At 49.7% G+C, this 18760-nt stretch overlaps 1 protein-coding gene across 1 annotated transcript in view; it reads left to right on the forward strand.

The window, feature by feature from the left end:
- LOC119962304 (dynein heavy chain 11, axonemal-like) overlaps positions 1-18760 on the forward strand; it is a 690045-nt gene that overhangs the window by 191920 nt on the left and 479365 nt on the right. Inside the window, exons 17-19 of the mRNA XM_038790290.1 lie at positions 2767-2923; positions 15204-15349; positions 15427-15543. Of these exons, the coding sequence (XP_038646218.1) occupies positions 2767-2923; positions 15204-15349; positions 15427-15543 (420 nt within the window). The remainder of the gene's footprint in view (positions 1-2766; positions 2924-15203; positions 15350-15426; positions 15544-18760) is intronic.

Raw genomic sequence — 18760 nt, forward strand, 5'->3', positions numbered from 1 at the left:
TCAGCATCATTAGTGGTTGTGTCCAAGGTGTTGCTCAGTCAATGGCGGCCATGGCTGAGGGCCTTGACAGCATGTCCCAGACGCTGGAAGACGTGTCCCAGATGCAAATTGGCCTTGCTGAGACGTTGCAGAGCATGTCCCAGTCTTAAGTTTGCATTGCTAAGGTGCTCCGGAGCATGTACTGTCACTGAGGACAGTGTTCCAGATGCAGGTGAATATTGATGAGGCATTGCAGAGCATGCCCCGATCACAGAAGGGCATTGCTGAGGGCATTGACACCATGATGCAGATAATGGGGAGCCGCCAGGGCTGGCAGAACCATTTGACGCAGGGGCCTCTGGAGCTCAATCCAGCTGCCCCAGGTAACCCCCAGGGCCAAATATGTCACCAACCAGGAGGAGGGAGTGCTAAAGGCCAACCTACAGGGATACAATGGCGGACATCAGCTCACCTGAGTCCACCCCTCTCCTGACAACGGCGCGTCTCGGGGTCAGCAGGCAGAACATGGTGGCAAGGCGAGGAATACGTCACTGGTAAGTCGGCCAGGCCCTCCAGCCCCACGCCCTCCAGAGGATGCTCGCCGGGATCATCAAAAGCCACAGAGCGCAGTAAGGAGCAAGGTACCTCCACCTCTGACGTGTATCCTGGGTACACACTTAGATGTTGCGGAAAAGCACAGAGGGCTAAGAAGAATGAGGATCATTGTGTGGGCACTGGGGGGAGTTGGGGGGGGGGGCATCATCGGGAGCTGGGGAAAGTTAGGCTCACCACTGTACACCATTGAAACACGTTACACCCTAAACATGTGAAGCCTCTGTAATGTTATTCCACACTGCAGGTTGGCCTACACTCCTCTCCCCCGGTTGTCCTGCCCTGGCCTAGTGGTCCGAGATCTGCCCCCCCCCGGCATACCACATGGTGGGCGTGAGCGCACTTTCAGCAGACAGCCAGGAATCAGACTATGGCAAAAATATGGACTACCAGAGGTCAGCTCATAGCGAGTTATTATCACACTTCTGCCTTGTATATTGACCCACTGACAGTGCCAACTCAGGCTCATCACCCTGGAGTGATGTTACACAAAACCTGGGAGGATGGAACAGGGCGACTGGGGCGGGGGGGGGGGGGGGGTTTGAAATGGTTGGGATGGGGGAGGGAGGGGAGTCTGGGTTCGGGGGGAAGAGGAGATGGTGGTGGGATGGGGACAGGGGGTGAGATGTCAGATGAAGCCATTTTGCATGAGAAGAAGGCAAGGATGAGGGCCTCCCGCTGCTGCCACCTGTCCTCCATCCTCCAGCTGCTCCCCAGGCTCATCCTCCAGCCCCTCCTGGTCTGGCTCCAACCTGTCGTCCTCCTCTGATGAGGCCTCATGTTCGCCCTCCTCTACTTCCAGCTGTGAAGTGCTCACATCACTAACATTGCCTATTCTCTATTAGCGACAGTCTTCAGCTGTGTGCCCAGAGGCGTCCACGATCAGTGGGGGTTCACTATGTTACCACGGATAGGACTCTGTCCTGGAGGTAGTCTGTGGCACAGACAAGCAGAAGCTGTTGCCCCCGGTATGGGTATACATGAACCGGGGGGGGGGGGGGGGGGGGGGGGGGGGGGGGGTGGCATGTCGGATCTGCGTGCGCTGAGCCCACCACCCCCCCATCCTAGCCCCCCACCCCATGTCGGAAAACATCCCTCCCGAGCAATGTTAAGCTTCTTATCTTCATTTCTTTGCCCACAAATCTATGCCAGGTCTTGATTATATGTGGCAAGTGTCCTGACATAAGTTCTAAATTTGCTGTTCTCTCAGCTGATGCCCCATTGTCCCACTTGTCACAATTCAGCCTGCGCTTTTCAGGATTGCCTTTCCATACTGTTTATTCTTAGATGTATAATATAGTTTAAAAAAAAATAAATTTAGAGTACCCAATTCAGTTTTTCTGATCAGGGGGCAATTTAGCGTAGCCAATCCACCTAGTCTGCACATCTTTGGGTTGTGGGGGCGAAACCCAAGCAAACACGGGGAGAATGTGCAAACTCCACAAGGGCAGTGACCCAGAGCCGGGATCGAACCTGGGACCTCGGCGCCACGAGGCAGCAGTGCTAACCACTGTGCCACCGTGCTGCCCTTTTGTGTATTATCATAGAATTTACAGTGCAGAAGGAGGCCATTCGGCCCATCGAGTCTGCACTGGCTCTTGGAAAGAGCACCCTACCCAAGCCCACACCTCCGCCCTATCCCCATTACCCAGTAACCCCACCCAACACTAAGGGCAATTTTGGACACTAAGGGCAATTTAGCATGGCCAATCCACCTAACCCGCACATCTTTGGACTGTGGGAGGAAACCGGAGCACCCGAAGGAAACCCACGCACACACGGGGAGAACGTGCAGACTCCACACAGACAGTGACCCAAGCCGGGACTCGAACCTGGGACGCTGGAGCTGTGAAGCAATTGTGCTAACCACAATGCTACCGTGCTGCCCCTTATAGTTATCATTATAGTTATCTTCCAAAGATGATTCTTTCCCCTCACAAAAAATTTAATATTTTCTTGTGGCTTGGTTGTTATAGATCTCATCTTGAACCACCTTCAGGGCTTAAATATCTCCTTGCATCCAACAACCAGTCGTGACCCCTATGCTCTATGTTGTCAGACGCAGTATTGCACAGTTTGAGCGTGAATTTCTCTGATTTGTACACTTCTGTCATTTAGTTCAGCATTGTGTTTTCTTTATTGGTTGCTGCTAATTGTGATTTTGATGGCCTACAGATGTTACATTACCTTGACCCAGTCTTTACATTTGACAATGAGTGGAGCACTATCAGGACCTGCTGGTACGGGTAAAACAGAGACCACCAAAGACTTGGGGCGTTCTTTGGGTATAATGGTATATGTTTTCAACTGCTCTGAACAGATGGATTACAAGGTAACAATGTACACTTCTGCATTATAATTGTGATGGAGGATCTAGAACAGTAATGAACTTTGTGTTCAGTACACCAAGTTAAATTTATTGGGAAATTGTCGTCAAATCCAAATTATATGAAGTTAGAATCAGTCTTGTTCCAGTTTAAATTATGTAAATTAGTCTGCTTTCTGTCTCTGATGTGTTACACTGAAAGTGCACCCGTGGACATTAGCTGTTGACTGTCTCAGGCTTGATTGTAATGTTCCCCAACTGTCAAATTGCCCAATATCCTTGACTGTCTAGGCTACTTATAAATCAGAACCTCGGGAATAAGAGGATGGAAAATAACTGTCTTTAAAAAAAATTATTATTGCACAATCAACAATGTTGATTTTCTTGGTAATTAAGTAGTGTTGTCAAACCACTTTTTAATATTTTACACTACAATTGACTTAGGACTATGTTGTCATGTAAAGCAGTAAATAAATAATCAAATGAAATACCCATTAAAATGGATTTCCCGATTTAAAGAGGCGTTACAGGCATCAGAAGGCCAATACAATTGATCTTAGTTGGTCTTGTATACAAGCCTAAATAGAAATACAGTTTATATCAGCTGAATATCATTTCTATCAATTACAAATCATGGGGGTAATTTTAAGCTTTGTTTAGGCAGAAAATTGAAATATATATAGATATATATTATAAACTTCACTTTAAATTCACCACAGTTACTTACTGTTTTGGTCCTGTCCAAAGCTGGAGGATTACTGGAAGGAGGTTTTTCAAGTAATCTCGAAAGTGGTGCACGTGAAACTTGACCCAGGCCTTCGGGAGACCATATTCGGGTAGTCGGACCAGCCGGGGTTGGAAACGGGTGCGGAGGCAGATGTTGTAGCCTTCGCCCTCGTTGATCACCTGAAGGTGGATCCTGTTGGGATGGAGATCAACCTCTCCACCCTGTGGCCTGGCATGGTGGGGGGACCTGCTGGAATTCTTTACTCTTGAGAAGGTCAAATTTGAACTGAGTGGAAGGATGGAGGGGTTCTACAATTCATGGGCATTATTCATTATGCACTTTCAAGATTGGATTACATCGAACATTAGGCAGGAGGACGGGGCGGGAGTTGGAAGAGTTTGTGGGAGGGGACTGAATGTGTTAATGGTGACTATGGTGATTCCTGATTCCTTTTTGTTATTTATTTATGTTAACATGCAGGCTAATGTTTGGCGGTTTGGTGGGAGGGTGGGATTGTTATTGTTATGGGGATTGACATTGCATTCATTACTGATTATTGTTTATTGTTAGTGGGTGTAAATTTGGTAGAAAATGTGAAAAAGGAGGAGAATAAAAATATATTTTTAAAAACGGACTAGTGTACACCAATCAAACTATTAAGTGGTTCATATCGTTTTTCTTTTAAGAAAATCATTTTCAGTGATTTCAATTCAGGTGACTCATTGATGTAGCACTGGGTAATCTTATATGCTGGTACTTCTCTTTTAGAAGTTTCCAGGTAAGGGAACTGACATGGCTCCCCCTCCTGTACCCTACTGAAGCCTGATCTGATCCTACAACCACTGCCCTGTCATGAATGCCCATACTACATCCCCCCCACCCGGAGGACAAACCCAATCCCTGAAACTCACCACCATGAGACCTGACGCACACCGCCAAGCCCCAGCATCCCCCCCACCAGCCCTCGACCTGAAGCATGACTGTCCCCCTGAGGCCCTTTCCGTCATAACCTGACCACCCGCCTTGCAATCTGACCCTCTGACCATCAACCTAGCAAGGCCCCACCCCCAAACAAGCTCCTGCCCCCCATCCTGAGGTCCAACTGGCCCCCGAAGCCTGATGCTCTCCGACCCCTCAACCGAAGCCTGACCCTCTCACCTGCCCCACCTGAAGCCTGATACAGCCCACTTGCTTTATACACTAATTTTCTCCCTGGAGAGCCCATCACCTTCTCAACTCCACCCAATTGAGTCCAAGGTCGGAAGGGTTGAGGAGAACCTTTCCATCCTGAAGCTTTGAGGACCTTAAGCAGCAGTTAAGTGCCTCAATCTGCCACTGCTGTTATTGTATCATTGTTGTGGGGTGCCCATGTCATGTGGTCAGCTGTTGGGTATTCCCTGTGGAGCATGCTTGCAGTTTGATTTAGGGGTCCTTCTTTCTTTGGCATCTGTGCCCAATTGAGGAACCCGATGGTGGCAACGATTGCCCCTGCGTGAAAACAGCCCACTGCCGTTCGATCTGATCTCCCTCACCAGAGCCTGTCTGATGGGCTTTGGCAAACCTGCCCTGCTTAACTGTGTTCTGGTGGCTCGACGATCCTGCTTCTCACACGACTGCAGTCCCGGGATTGGCCTCCAATCCCGATTGGTGCTGCCAATACTGAAAAGTCGTTGGCCTCTTATTGGCGGGACATCACCTTGCAGGACCCAGGGTCTCTGACAGCAGGCAGCAGACTGCTTGACTGTATTTAGATCACATCGAGCTCTCAGAAATGGTGCTCCCTAACCTAGTGATGGGCAGCCCTTCTGCGTTTTGAGTGCAGCCCATGAGACACTTTGAGTTGGATTCTCCGTCTACCGACGCTGAAATCACGAAACGCGATTGGGCGCAGAATAGCTTCCGACGCCAGCATTGCGGTAGGCACCGGTTTGATGCCAAATTAGGATACTCCGGCACCCCAAAAATGGCGTAAATGCGTCACTCGCCGTGCGGGGTAGAAGGCCAGTAGGCATGTCATTAGCTGGCCAAACACCCTATTCTCCAGGGCCCCCGAGATTCATCGTCGCCGATGGGCCGAGTTCCATGTCGTGGTTCACTTGTGCTCTCAAAAGTCGTGAACCTACTGGCGTGGCTGCTGACCTAGAGAGAGGAGGTAGGAAATGGGTGGAGTGACTGCATGCTGCCGGTCCGGATACCGTCCATGCTGGCTGCGGCGGTGGGTGGGGGGGCCCTACCAGGGTCAGGCGAGGGGAGGGGTAGGGAACAGGCTGAGCAACCAGGGTGCCCCCCACAGGGCTGGGGCAGTGGCCGGGCACCGACCGCCATTACGACGGTCAACTTGCTGCGCACCCACTAACCACTCACCTCGGCCACTGGTTCTACTCAGTGACACCAGCCGAATGGAAAGCGTCCAGACGAGGTTCATAAGAATGATCCCTGGAATGAATAGCTTGTCGCATGAGGAACGGTTGAGGACTCTGGGTCTGTACTCGTTAGAGTTTAGAGGTTTGAGGGGGACCTTATTGAAACTTACAGGATACTGCAAGGCCTGGATAGAGGGGACGTGGAGAGGATGTTTCCACTGGTAAGAAAAACTTGAACCAGAGGACACAATCTCAGATCAAAGGGACAATCCTTTAAAACAGAGATGAGGAGGAATTTCTTCAGCTAGAGGGTGGTCAATCTGTGGAACTCTTTGCCGCAGTAGGCTGTGGAGCTCAAATCACTGACATAGATAGGTTCTTGAACAATAATGTGATGAGTGGTCATGGGGAGAAGGCAGGAGAATGGGGATGAGAAAAATATCAGCCTAGAATGAATGGCGGAGCAGACCCGATGGGCTGAGTGGCTTAATTCTGCTCCTATGTCTTATGGTCTTATAAAGAAGGATGCAGCATTCCAGTGGTCCAGCAACCACAAACAAGACCATGGTGCCAGTTCTCACATTCTTTGACCCAACCAAGAATACAAAAATCTCAACTGATGCATCACAGGATGGTTTGGGGGCGGTCCTCCTCCAACTGGATCTGAAAGGAGACTGGCTTCCAGTGGTGTATGTGTCCAGGACGATGTCCGACACTGAATGAAGATATGCACAAATTGAAAAAGAGTGTCTCGGGCTCATTAGTGGGCTAAGAAAGTTCCATGATTATGTGTATGGGCTTCCAACCTTCATTGTGGAGACTGACCACAGGTCGGTATCATAAAAGAAATCTTAGCGAGATGCCGTTGAGACTGCAACGAATGTTTATGAAGTTGCAGCGGTATGGTTTTGAGTTGGAGTATGCGTCGGGTAAACATCATATCATGGCTGCCACGCTTTCCAGAGCTACCGGCACTGAGGAACTACTCCAGCGGGATAAGGATGTACAGGTCCACGTAAATATGGTGACGGAGTCTCTGTCAGTCTCTGACAACAAGTCAAAGATCATTAAAGCGGGAACTATCATGCATAAAGTGATAAAGTATATCCATGAAGGATGGTCCAAAGGATCATGTTGAAGTTTCTGCAATACTCGAGCAGAATTAAGTGACGTTAATGGATTTCTGTTGCGGAATCAGCGGATTGTGATTGCAGTCAATGATCCTCGTCAAGTTGCATGAAGGGTACTTGGGTATGGAAAAGTGCAAGAGAAGAGCCAGGGAGGCAGTCTATTGGCCTGGGATCAACTGGGACATTGAGTTGATGGTGGCGAACTGTGAAACATGCCAAAGATTTCAGCGCAGGCAGAACAAGGAATCTATGCAGTTGGGCGAGACAGTCACTACTCTGTGGCAGAAGGTTGGCATGGACCTTTTCCATTTCAATGGAAAGGAGTACCTCCTGGTCATAGACTTATTTCTCGAACCCCCGGGATAGTGCAGTTGTTGAATTCAATGGCAAGATGTGTTATTAAGAACGTCAAAGAAACTTTTGCGCTTCGCGCATTCCGAATGTGGTCATGAGCAATAATGGTCCTTGTTTTGACTGCTATGAATGGACGGAATTTGTGCGGTTGTCTGATTTCCAACATATTACGTCCAGCCGGCATTACCCACAATCAAATGCCTAGGCTGGAAAGGGAGTATATATCGTCAAACAGCTTCTAAAGAAAGCACTCAACAGTCATGAGGATACATATCTTGCACTCCTCAGCCATTATTCGGCACTACTGGTCAATGGCCTCTCGCCTGCTCAAATGTTTTTTTTTTAAATATAATTTTTATTGGAATTTTTTACAGAAAATATAAAACATAACGACAAACAATGAAATGCAACAAAATAACCCATAATAACTGTAACACCCCCAGACCGTATGTATCACATCCCCCCACCCCCGCAACCCCAATGAACAACAAAAGAACTTAAAAATAAATTAAAATTAAATAAACAAACATAGTCATTGTCCCCCCCCCGGGTTGCTGCTGCTACTGTCCCTGTACTCTATCGTTGAGCCAGAAAGTCGAGAAAAGGTTGCCACCGCCTAAAGAACCCTTGCACCGATCCTCTCAGGGCGAATTTGACCTTCTCTAGCTTAATGAAACCCGCCATGTCATTGATCCAGGTCTCCACGCTTGGGGGCCTCACATCCTTCCATTGTAGCAAGATCCTCCGCCGGGCTACTAGGGACGCAAAGGCCAGCACACCGGCCTCTTTCGCCTCCTGCACTGCCGGCTCCACCCCAACCCCAAAAATCGCGAGTCCCCGTCCTGGCTTGACCCTGGATCTCACCACCCTCGACACCGTCCTCGCCACCCCCTTCCAGAACTCCTCCAGTGCCGGGCATGCCCAGAACATATGAGCATGGTTCGCTGGACTCCCCGAACACCTGACACACCTGTCTTCACCCCCAAAGAACCTACTCATCCTCGTCCCAGTCATGTGGGCCCGGTGCAGCACCTTGAATTGGATGAGGCTAAGCCGCGCACACGAGGAGGAAGAATTAACCCTCTCCAGGGCATCAGCCCATGTCCCGTCTTCGATCTGTTCCCCCAGTTCCCTCTCCCACTTAGCTTTCAGCTCCTCTACTGACGCCTCCTCCGCCTCCTGCATAACCTTGTAGATATCAGATATCTTCCCCTCTCCGACCCAAACCCCCGAAAGCACTCTGTCGCTCACCCCCCTCGCGGGAAGCGAAGGGAATCCCTCCACCTGCCGCCTAGCAAATGCCTTTACCTGCAGATACCTGAACATGTTCCCCGGGGGGAGCCCAAATTTCTCCTCCAACTCCCCCAGGCTCGCAAACCTCCCATCAATAAACAGGTCCCTCAGCTGTCTGATGCCCGCTCTGTGCCAACCCTGAAATCCCCCATCAATGTTCCCCGGGACGAACCTATGGTTCCCCCTTAACGGAGCCTCCATCGAGCCCCCCACTTCTCCCCTATGTCGCCTCCACTGCCCCCAGATCTTGAGGGTAGCCGCCACCACCGGACTCGTGGTATACCTCGTAGGAGGGAGCGGCCACGGCGCCGTTACCAGGGACCCCAGGCTTGTATCTCCACAGGACGCCCTCTCCATCCGTTTCCATGCTGCCCCCTCCCCCTCCATTATCCACTTGCGCACCATCGACACATTGGCCGCCCAATAATACCCCGAGAGATTGGGTAACGCCAGCCCCCCCCCATCTCTACCCCGCTCCAAGAAGACCCTCTTCACCCTTGGGGTCCCATGCGCCCAAACAAAGCTCATGATGCTGCTAGTCACCCTTCTAAAAAAGGCCCTAGGGATAAAGATGGGCAAACACTGAAAAAGGAACAAGAACCTCGGGAGAACCGTCATTTTGACGGACTGCACTCTACCCGCCAGCGATAGCGGTACCATGTCCCACCTTTTAAATTCCTCCTCCATCTGCTCCACCAGCCTGGTAAAATTAAGCTTATGGAGAGTCCCCCAACTCCTGGCCACCTGCACCCCCAGGTATCTGAAACTCTTCACTGCCCTCTTAAATGGGAGTCTCCCAATTCCCTCCTCCTGGTCACCCGGGTGTACTACAAATACCTCACTCTTGCCTAAATTTAACTCTTAGCCCGAGAAGCCCCCAAATTCCGCTAACTGCTCCATCACCCCCAGCATTCCCCCTTCTGGATCCACCACATACAACAGCAGGTCGTCCGCATACAGTGATACACGATGTTCCTCCCCACCCTGCACCAGACCCCTCCATCTCCCTGACTCCCTCAACGCCATAGCCAAAGGTTCAATCGCTAGTGCAAAGAGCAAGGGGGACAGGGGGCACGCCTGCCTGGTCCCACGGTAGAGCCTAAAGTACTCCGATCTCCTTCCATTGGTAACTACACTTGCCATCGGAGCCGCGTAGAGCAGCCTCACCCATTTGATGAATCCCTCCCCGAATCCGAACCGCTCCAGCATCTCCCACAGGTACCCTCACTCAACTCTATCAAACGCTTTCTCCGCATCCAGCGCCACCACTATCTCCGCCTCCCCCTCCACTGCCGGCATCATAATAACATTCTAACATTTAGCAGTCTCCGCACATTCGTGTTGAGCTGCCGTCCCTTGACAAATCCTGTCTGATCCTCGTGTATCACCCCTGGCACACAGTCCTCTAACCTGGTGGCCAGGATCTTCGCCAGCAACTTAGCATCAACATTGAGGAGCGAGATAGGCCTGTATGATCCACACTGCAAGGGGTCCTTATCCCGCTTCAGGATCAGAGAGATCAGTGCCCGCGACATCGTCGGGGGCAAAGCCCCCCCCCTCCCATGCCTCATTGAAGGCTCGCACCAACACGGGGACCACCAGATCCGCATACTTTTTATAAAATTCCACCGGGAACCCGTCCGGCCCCGGCGCCTTACCTGACTGCATTTATCCAATCCCCCTGACTAGCTCCTCCAACTCTATCGGCGCCCCCAGCCCCTCTACCAGCTCCTCTTGAACCCTTGGGAAACATAGCCTGTTCATGAAGCTCTCCATCCCCCCTCTCCCCATCGGAGGTTCTGACAAGTACAGTTCCTCGTAGAAGTCCCTAAAGACCCCATTTACTTCTGTCCCCTTCTGCACTACATTCCCACCCCTATCCGTCACTCCACCAATTTCCCTAGCCGCATCTCGCCTGCGGAGCTGATGCGCCAACATCCTGCTCGCCTTCTCCCCATACTCATATACCGCGCCCTGCGACCTCCTCCACTGTGTCTCCGCCTTTCTGGTGGTCAACAAGTCAAATTTGGCCTGCAAACTATGCCGTTCCACCAGCAACCCCTCCTCCGGTGCCTCCGCGTATCTCCTGTCCACATCCAGGAGCTCCCTCACCAGTCTCTCCCTCTCCTTCCTCTCCCTCCTTTCCCTATGGGCCCGGATGGAGATCAGCTCCCCCCGGATCACTGCTTTCAGAGCCTCCCAGACCATCCCCACCCGGACCTCCCCCGTGTCGTTGGTATCCAGATACCCCTCAATACTTCTCCGGACCCTCCTACACACCTCCTCATCAGCCAGCATCCCCACATCCAGGCGCCAGAGCGGGCGTTGGTCCCGCGCCTCCCCCATCTCCAGATCAACCCAGTGCGGAGCATGGTCTGAAATCGCTATGGCCGAATACTCTGCATCCTGCACCTTCGGGATCAATCCCCTGCTCAGGACGAAAAAATCTATTCGGGAATAGACCCTATGGACATGGGAGAAAAAGGAATACTCCCGCGCTCTCGGCCTCCCAAACCTCCAGGGATCCACCCCTCCCATCTGGTTCATAAACCCCCTCAGCACTTTGGCCGCCGCCGGTCTCCTACCCGTCCTTGAACTGGACCGGTCCAGTGGGGGATCCAGCACTGTGTTAAAGTCTCCCCCCATGATCAGGCCCCCTGCCTCCAGGTCCGGAATGCGGCCCAACAAGCGCCTCATGAAGCCGGCATCATCCCAATTCGGGGCATATACATTTACCAGCACCACCTTCTCTCCTTGCAGCCTACCCTTCACCATAATATATCTGCCCTCCTTGTCCGACACCACCTCAGCCGCCTCGAACGCCACCCTCTTCCCCACCAGAATCGCAACCCCCCGGTTCTTCGCATCCAATCCTGAGTGAAAAACCTGCCCCACCCACCCCTTCCTCAGACGAACCTGGTCCGCCACCTTCAAGTGGGTCTCCTGGAGCATAGCCACGTCCGCCTTCAGCCCCTTCAGATGAGAAAATACCCTAGTTCTCTTAACCGGCCCATTCAGTCCCCTCACGTTCCAGGTAATCAGCCGGATCAGAGGGCAACCTGCCCCTCTCCCCTGCCGGCTAGCCATAGCTTATCGACTGCTCGCCCCAGGCCAGCTCGCCCCGCCTGACCCGTTCCCCATGGCGATAACACCTCTCCTCTACCCCGCCCCCCGGCCCACACCAGCTCCTTCCTGGCCATTCCAGCAGCAACCCGGTATCCCCCCCCCCCCCATCCCCCCCCCCCCCCCCCCCCCCACCCCCCCAGGCTAGGACCCCTCCTAGCCGCGACGCACCTTCCATGGTACTTCCGTGAGTCAGCTGACTTCTGCTGAACCGGCAGCTCCCGCCAAAACCCATCTCCTCCCGGCATGGGGGTCATCCCCCTCCACACCTCCTTGGCACCGCTTCAGCGGGGGAAAGAAAACCAGTGAAGGCCACGCCCCCACCTCCAGCTCCACCCCCCCCGCCCCGCAGCGCGGACAACCAAAGGAAAGCCCGCGCTTTCACACTGCCACACCCCACCCTTCTGACGCAGCTCCTCACAATCCAGTTTCACCCCAACCCCCAGCCCCGTACAGAAGAGAACATATAAAGCACATACCCCCAACGTTCCCCACATACCCCACACCCATACCCAACAAACAGACCCACCCAGAAACAGAGCAAAAAGAAAACCAGCATAAAAATAACACCTGTCAAAATTGAAGAACAGCAACAGCGAAAACAGCAACGGCCATAGTGTGTTCCCAGACCCTAGTTTGAGTCCAGCTTCTCCGCCTGTACAAAGGCCCACGCCTCCTCCGGGGACTCGAAGTAATGGTGCCGGTCCTTATATGTTACCCACAGACGCGCAGGCTGCAGCATTCCAAATCTGACCTGCTTGGCATGCAGCTCCGCCTTCGTCCGGCTGAACCCGGCCCGCCGCTTTGCCACCTCCGCACCCCAGTCCTGGTAGATTCGCACCACCGAATTCTCCCACTTGCTGCTCCTCTCTTTCTTGGCCCAGCGCAGCACACACTCCCGGTCACTAAACCGATGGAACCGCGCCAGCACCGCCCGCGGGGGTTCATTTGCCTTAGGCCTCCTGGCCATCATTCGATGAGCTCCCTCAAGCTCCAGGGGCAAATGGAAGGACCCCGCTCCCATCAACGAGCTCAACATCGTGGTCACATACGCCGGGAGATCCGACCCCTCCAGCCCCTCCGCCAGGCCCAGGATCCTCAAATTCTTTCGCCTCGTGCGAACGTCCAGCTCCTCCAAGCGGTCTTGCCACTTTTTGTGAAGTGCCTCGTGCAACTCCACTTTCCCCACGAGGACCACGGCCTCCTCCTCCCTCTCAGCGGCCTGCTGCTGCAACTCCCGAATCGACACCTGCGCCGCCTGGGTCCCAAGCAGCTTGTTGGTAGTCGCATTCAGGGAGTCCAGCAACTCAGCCTTCAGCTCCGCAAAACAGCGCAGAAGAGAGGCTTGCTGCTCCTGCGCCCACTTCCACCAGTCCTCGGGTGTTCCGCCGGCCGCCATTTTGTCTTTCTTCCCCTGCTTTTCTTGGGGAGCTGCTGCAGCTTTTTCCTTTGCCCCACTCCGGGTGAGCACCATAAATTATGGGGAATGCTCCTCTAGACACCTTCCCCCACTGGGATTCGTCGGGACAGCGTCGACTGCTGCTAGAATTCAGCTTTCATAAAGGCCCTCAAGTCAGCTTGAGAAATCTGAGCTGGCCCTTCCCCCGCCTGCCTGCTTGTAGAGGCTCTTGTTTGCTGCTGCTTCCGCCCAATCTTGCACTGTTTCTGAGGGTCTGATAACCCAGAAACATACTATTCCTGGGGGAAAGTACTCCTTGAACATTCACCAACGGCTTTTCATCGAAATTCCAACCCGTGCCGCCCAAAAAAGAGCTCTTTTCTGTAACCTTGGGCAGGAGCTGCCACTGTGTGCTCACTCACTTCATGCTGCACACCGGAAGTCGCCTGCTCAAATGTTAATGAACAGGCAACTACGAATTACTCTACATCGTTTTCCTCATAAGCCCATGAACCACTCATTAACAAGACAATTGACCTCTCAGAAAAGAAGCAGACGGGATTCCATGATAGGCCTGCCAAAAGGCTTCAACCTCTGAAACCAGAGGATACGGTGAGAGTAGAAGACTCCAAAGGCAATGGCTGGTCTAAACAGGCAAAGGTACAGCAGATCCAAACTCATATCTAGTTATTACGGATGAAGGTACTGTCTTGAGAAGAAATAGAAGCACTTTTCTCAAAGTACAGCAACCATTTGTGATGCAACCACTAGATGAACAAAGAAAAGTACAGCACAAGAACAGTCCCTTCGGCCCTCCAAGCCTGCGCCGACCATGCTGCCCGTCTAAACTAAAATCTTCTACACTTCCAGGATCCGTATCCCCCTCTTCCCATCCTATTCATGTATTTGTCAAGATGCCCCTTAAACATCACTATCGTCCCTGCTTCCACCACCTCCTCCGGCAGCAAGTTCCAGGCACCCACTACCCTCTATGTAAAAACAGTGCATGCCACAGTCCTAAAACATCTGAAGAACATATGGAACAAACACAACAAGATGATGATACATCTATACATGAAGAACATCAAATGCAAGCAAAAAATATTAAAGAACATGAAAATCCTGTGCCAGTTCAGCAGACACTGAGAAGATCCATAAGAATAAGGCGCAAACCAGAAAGACTGAATATGTATATAGTTATGCATATCATGATGAAATGTAAAAAGTAGTGTAATGCATGTGAATAATTTTGTTTTACAAAGGAAAGGGAATGTGATGATATGCATAAGGCAAGTTTGTAGATAATGTTATGCATGGACTCTGCCCACTAGGTGGCATTGTAAACCCATCACATGACTTGTGGTCTGGGAGTTGGGAGTAGGTCATGCTGGAAGATAGATGTATTTGCAATAGTTCCGCAATAGTTGATTAGTTTTAGTTGTTTATTATTTTATTTATCCTAGCTATCTTATTACCCAGTTGCTCTACAATAAATTATTTAAACTATATGTTCTGTAGTTCATCATTCACTTCGGCCAGTCTAAAGAACATGACACATTGATTGATGAAGATAGTCTCTTCAAACTAGTGCCATGAGATTGTTTACAGCCACCTAAGAGAGCACACACGGCCTCCCTTTAACATTCAAAAGACAGCACTTCCTCAGCAGGGCACAGGACGGGCAACCAAGAATTTTGTCTTCAAGTCTCAAGTGGGACTTGAACTGCAACCTTATGACTCTGAGGCCAGGGGGTACAGTTGGCTATATGCTGTGTAATTCTCTCGGTACTGTTTTCTTGCTTATAGCTGTAATGACTGTAAATTTTATTATGCATTGGATATGACTTGAGAGCGGTTGTTGTATGTCAGATTTTAATGATGTTTTCTATAATATTAGTCCATAGGAAATATATATAAAGGTCTCGCACAAACAGGAGTATGGGGATGCTTTGATGAATTCAATCGTATTTCAGTAGAAGTTCTTTCAGTTGTAGCTGTACAAGTCAAGACAATTCAAGATGCAATTAGGAACAAGAAAAAACGGTATGCAGTGTTTCATACAGATGATTGAAGATCCATTGATCCCAATTTTGTACTAATGTCTCTGTTTGAATTAATAGATTTTATTTTCTAGGAGAGGTTATTGAACTAAAATTTTCAGTTGGTATATTCATAACCCTAAATCCTGGATATGCAGGGAGAGCAGAGCTTCCTGAAAACCTGAAAGCCCTGTTCAGGTATGTAGATATTAAGTTATCAAGATATTATCTTTAAAGTGTTACTTTCATTTCTGAAATACTGTGACATTAGAACATAGAACATAGAACAGTACAGCACAGAACAGGCTCTTCGGCCCTCGATGTTGTGCCGAGCAATGATGACCCTACTCAAACCCACGTATCCACCCTATACCCGTAACCCAACAACCCCCCCCCCCTTAACCTTAGTTTTTAGGACACTACGGGCAATTTAGCATAGCCAATCCACCTAACCCGCACATCTTTGGACTGTGGGAAGAAACCGGAGCACCCGGAGGAAACCCACGCACACACGGGGAGGACGTGCAGACTCCACACAGACAGTGACCCAGCCGGGAATCGAACCTGGGACCCTGGAGCTGTGAAGCATTTATGCTAACCACCATGCTACCGTGCTGCCCCAGGACAGGAGCTGAGAAGGCTTCTACCTAATGTCTAATCATCCACATCTCCATTTACCAACCTATAAAACCTTTCATTACAGCAATAAAAGTCATTATTAGCAAGTGTGTGAGTTCTAAGATGGATAAATTCAGAAAACTTTATATTTTTATTTAAAGATTCCACATCCCTTACATTTGGTTCTAATATGCTGAAGTTGAATGTTCTATGTTGGGAAATAATGAGTTAAATTGAATGATTGCAACAGTGGGCCCATCCGCTGGTTGGGAAGAGGTGACAACTCCTGACCATTCCAAGCCTCCTTCCCCCTCTGACTTTATTTAATGCCAATACGACAATTACCTCGTTTGCGTTGGGATCATTGTCATGATCAGGGGAATTTCTCACCTCTGAAAGCTGTTGGATAATCTACCACTGGCAATACAACCAGCAGAGATGGCCACTGTCAATACTGCAGGGGGCCAAGGATATAGGATCATCATTGGAGTCTTGAATGGAGATAGTTGAAGCTGCCTAACCTTGATCAATTGGGAAGGTCTTTGTGAGGGAGAGAGAGATTATGCTTTAAAGGGCTGGTGGGGGTCTTTTTCCATGGGATACCCATTGCCACGGGTAGGTCTCTATTTTGGGCAAAGGCTGCCAAAGAAGGAGGGACAACCCCAATATGCCACAAATTCTGGCAGTCGTCCACATGGTGTGGTAAAATAGCAGAATGGGAGAATGAGGCCCTTAAGTGGCTTTCATGTGACAATCTCAACCTTTCCTGTCCTGAACTTAATCAAAGGGGGTCGATGGAATCCCGAAGGTGACAGGGAATCCACCCCATTTTCCTGTTCAGTTATACGGGTCACCTCTGGTGTATGTGTGTGTGTACATTGAACATATATAGAAAACGCATTTAAAATTTCACCATCAGTTTCCACTGTTAAATTTTACATATTTCTTCTGTTCCATGAATGCACAATATTTGATACAATTTCCTCATTAGTGATGATTGAAAGCAGTTGTTTTGGGGGGGTGGATGTAAACCTGCGATATAATCGAGCTGTAAATTTTCCTCCATGTCCAACAACTGATGGTACAAAGCTGTGGTTCATCAAAAGGAAGGCTACAATCAAGCTTAGTAATGTTGGTGTTACAGTAATCTGGTAAGGTTAATATTAGGGCTTAGTGGAATATGATTCAAACTATCATTTTCTCTTTTTACTTTTGAAACTGTGAGAGAAATTGGGGAGATGAATACAAGGAATTGGCTTGTGACAGCCTTGTCTGTGATCAAAATGATGGGAGTAAAGAGGACTCATGAGATAGCAAAGTCAAGGGGATGGCCATGAACATGGACATGAGAGTTTATATAGGCATAGAACATAGAACATAGAACATAGAACAGTACAGCACAGAACAGGCCCTTCGGCCCTCGATGTTGTGCCGAACAATGATCACCCCACTTAAACCCACGTAACCTGTATACCCGTAACCCAACAATCCCCCCATTATCCTTACACTACGGGCAATTTAGCATGGCCAATCCACCTAACCCGCACATCTTTGGACTGAGGCAGAGACAGTAATGCAGAATAGGAAGGCAGTGATATCAAATAAAATGAGAATGCTATGGACCAGATTTTCACCTCAGAAGCAGGAATCGGGAGGTGGGAGAGATACCACCGTTATGATCCTGTCTCCATTGCCAGTCTGCTGGGGAATGAGGTTTTCCAGTAACAATTATCTAAATTGGCCCAGAGAGGCAGCAGGCCTGAGGCTGTGATGAAACCGGAATGATGCAAGAGTCGTTAGGTTAAAAGGCCTGACTCTATTCCCAAATGATTTCAGCCCGGTTCACCCAACTGAATCAGCAGCATAGGTTGAGCTTTACCTAAAAGCTTCACACTATATTGAAATTTCACCCTTCTGATCAAGTAAACCCTCCCTTAACCATCCTCCTCACACACTCTCGCCCATTATCCACTTTATGCACAGAGGTCACAAGTCCTGTAAATGCATTGAATAGTCCATGAAACTACCCAAGTAAACCGACCCTTCAAACCATCTGTACTCATAGATTCAAGCATTTGTAAAATGGTTGGGCAGGTGGAATGCAGCCAGCAGCCCATAAAACTTTCCAAGTAAACAAACTGACCGCATAACTGCTATTTTCGCAGATGCCTGAGATGAAAATATTGAAGTAATGGGAAAATATTAAATATTTAATATTAAAGATCAGCCATGATCTCATTGAATGGCGGAGCCTTCTCCTGCTCCTAGTTCTTATTTACACATTGTTATCATACTGGGAGCTGTAAACCTTTTTATCAATTAGGTGATTTTTTGCAAGGCATCAAATGACCCTCCCACATTCAAAATGTTGATCTTTTATTACAACCATGTGGCAAACCCCCCTATCCAAGCAATGCAGCAAAGTTTAAACCTGCTCCTACAAGGTGTAATCTGTACACATTGTGTTTCCCACTTTTAGCAAAGATCTGATATGACTGGAGGGAGTTGCTGTTTTATATACACAACTGCCACCGTGAACCATGGATGTGCAATTTGGAACCTGCCCCCATTTTCCCCCGACTGTGAAAATGGTGGGTGCTATGTTCAGGACTGTATCTGGGCCTCAGCAGTCATTTTTGTAACAATGGAGAGGTTCACCAGAATTACAAAATTTCAGACCATTGGTCAATGGTTGTTTACATTGTTCAATCACAGCACTGTTATGACTCACTTTAATTAACACACACAATTCATGCTTTAACATTTTGTGATGAATTGTAAAGGAGGCAAAATCATT

This window comes from Scyliorhinus canicula, chromosome 2 (assembly GCF_902713615.1).
Source record: "Scyliorhinus canicula chromosome 2, sScyCan1.1, whole genome shotgun sequence".
NCBI classification, from domain to species: domain Eukaryota; kingdom Metazoa; phylum Chordata; class Chondrichthyes; order Carcharhiniformes; family Scyliorhinidae; genus Scyliorhinus; species Scyliorhinus canicula.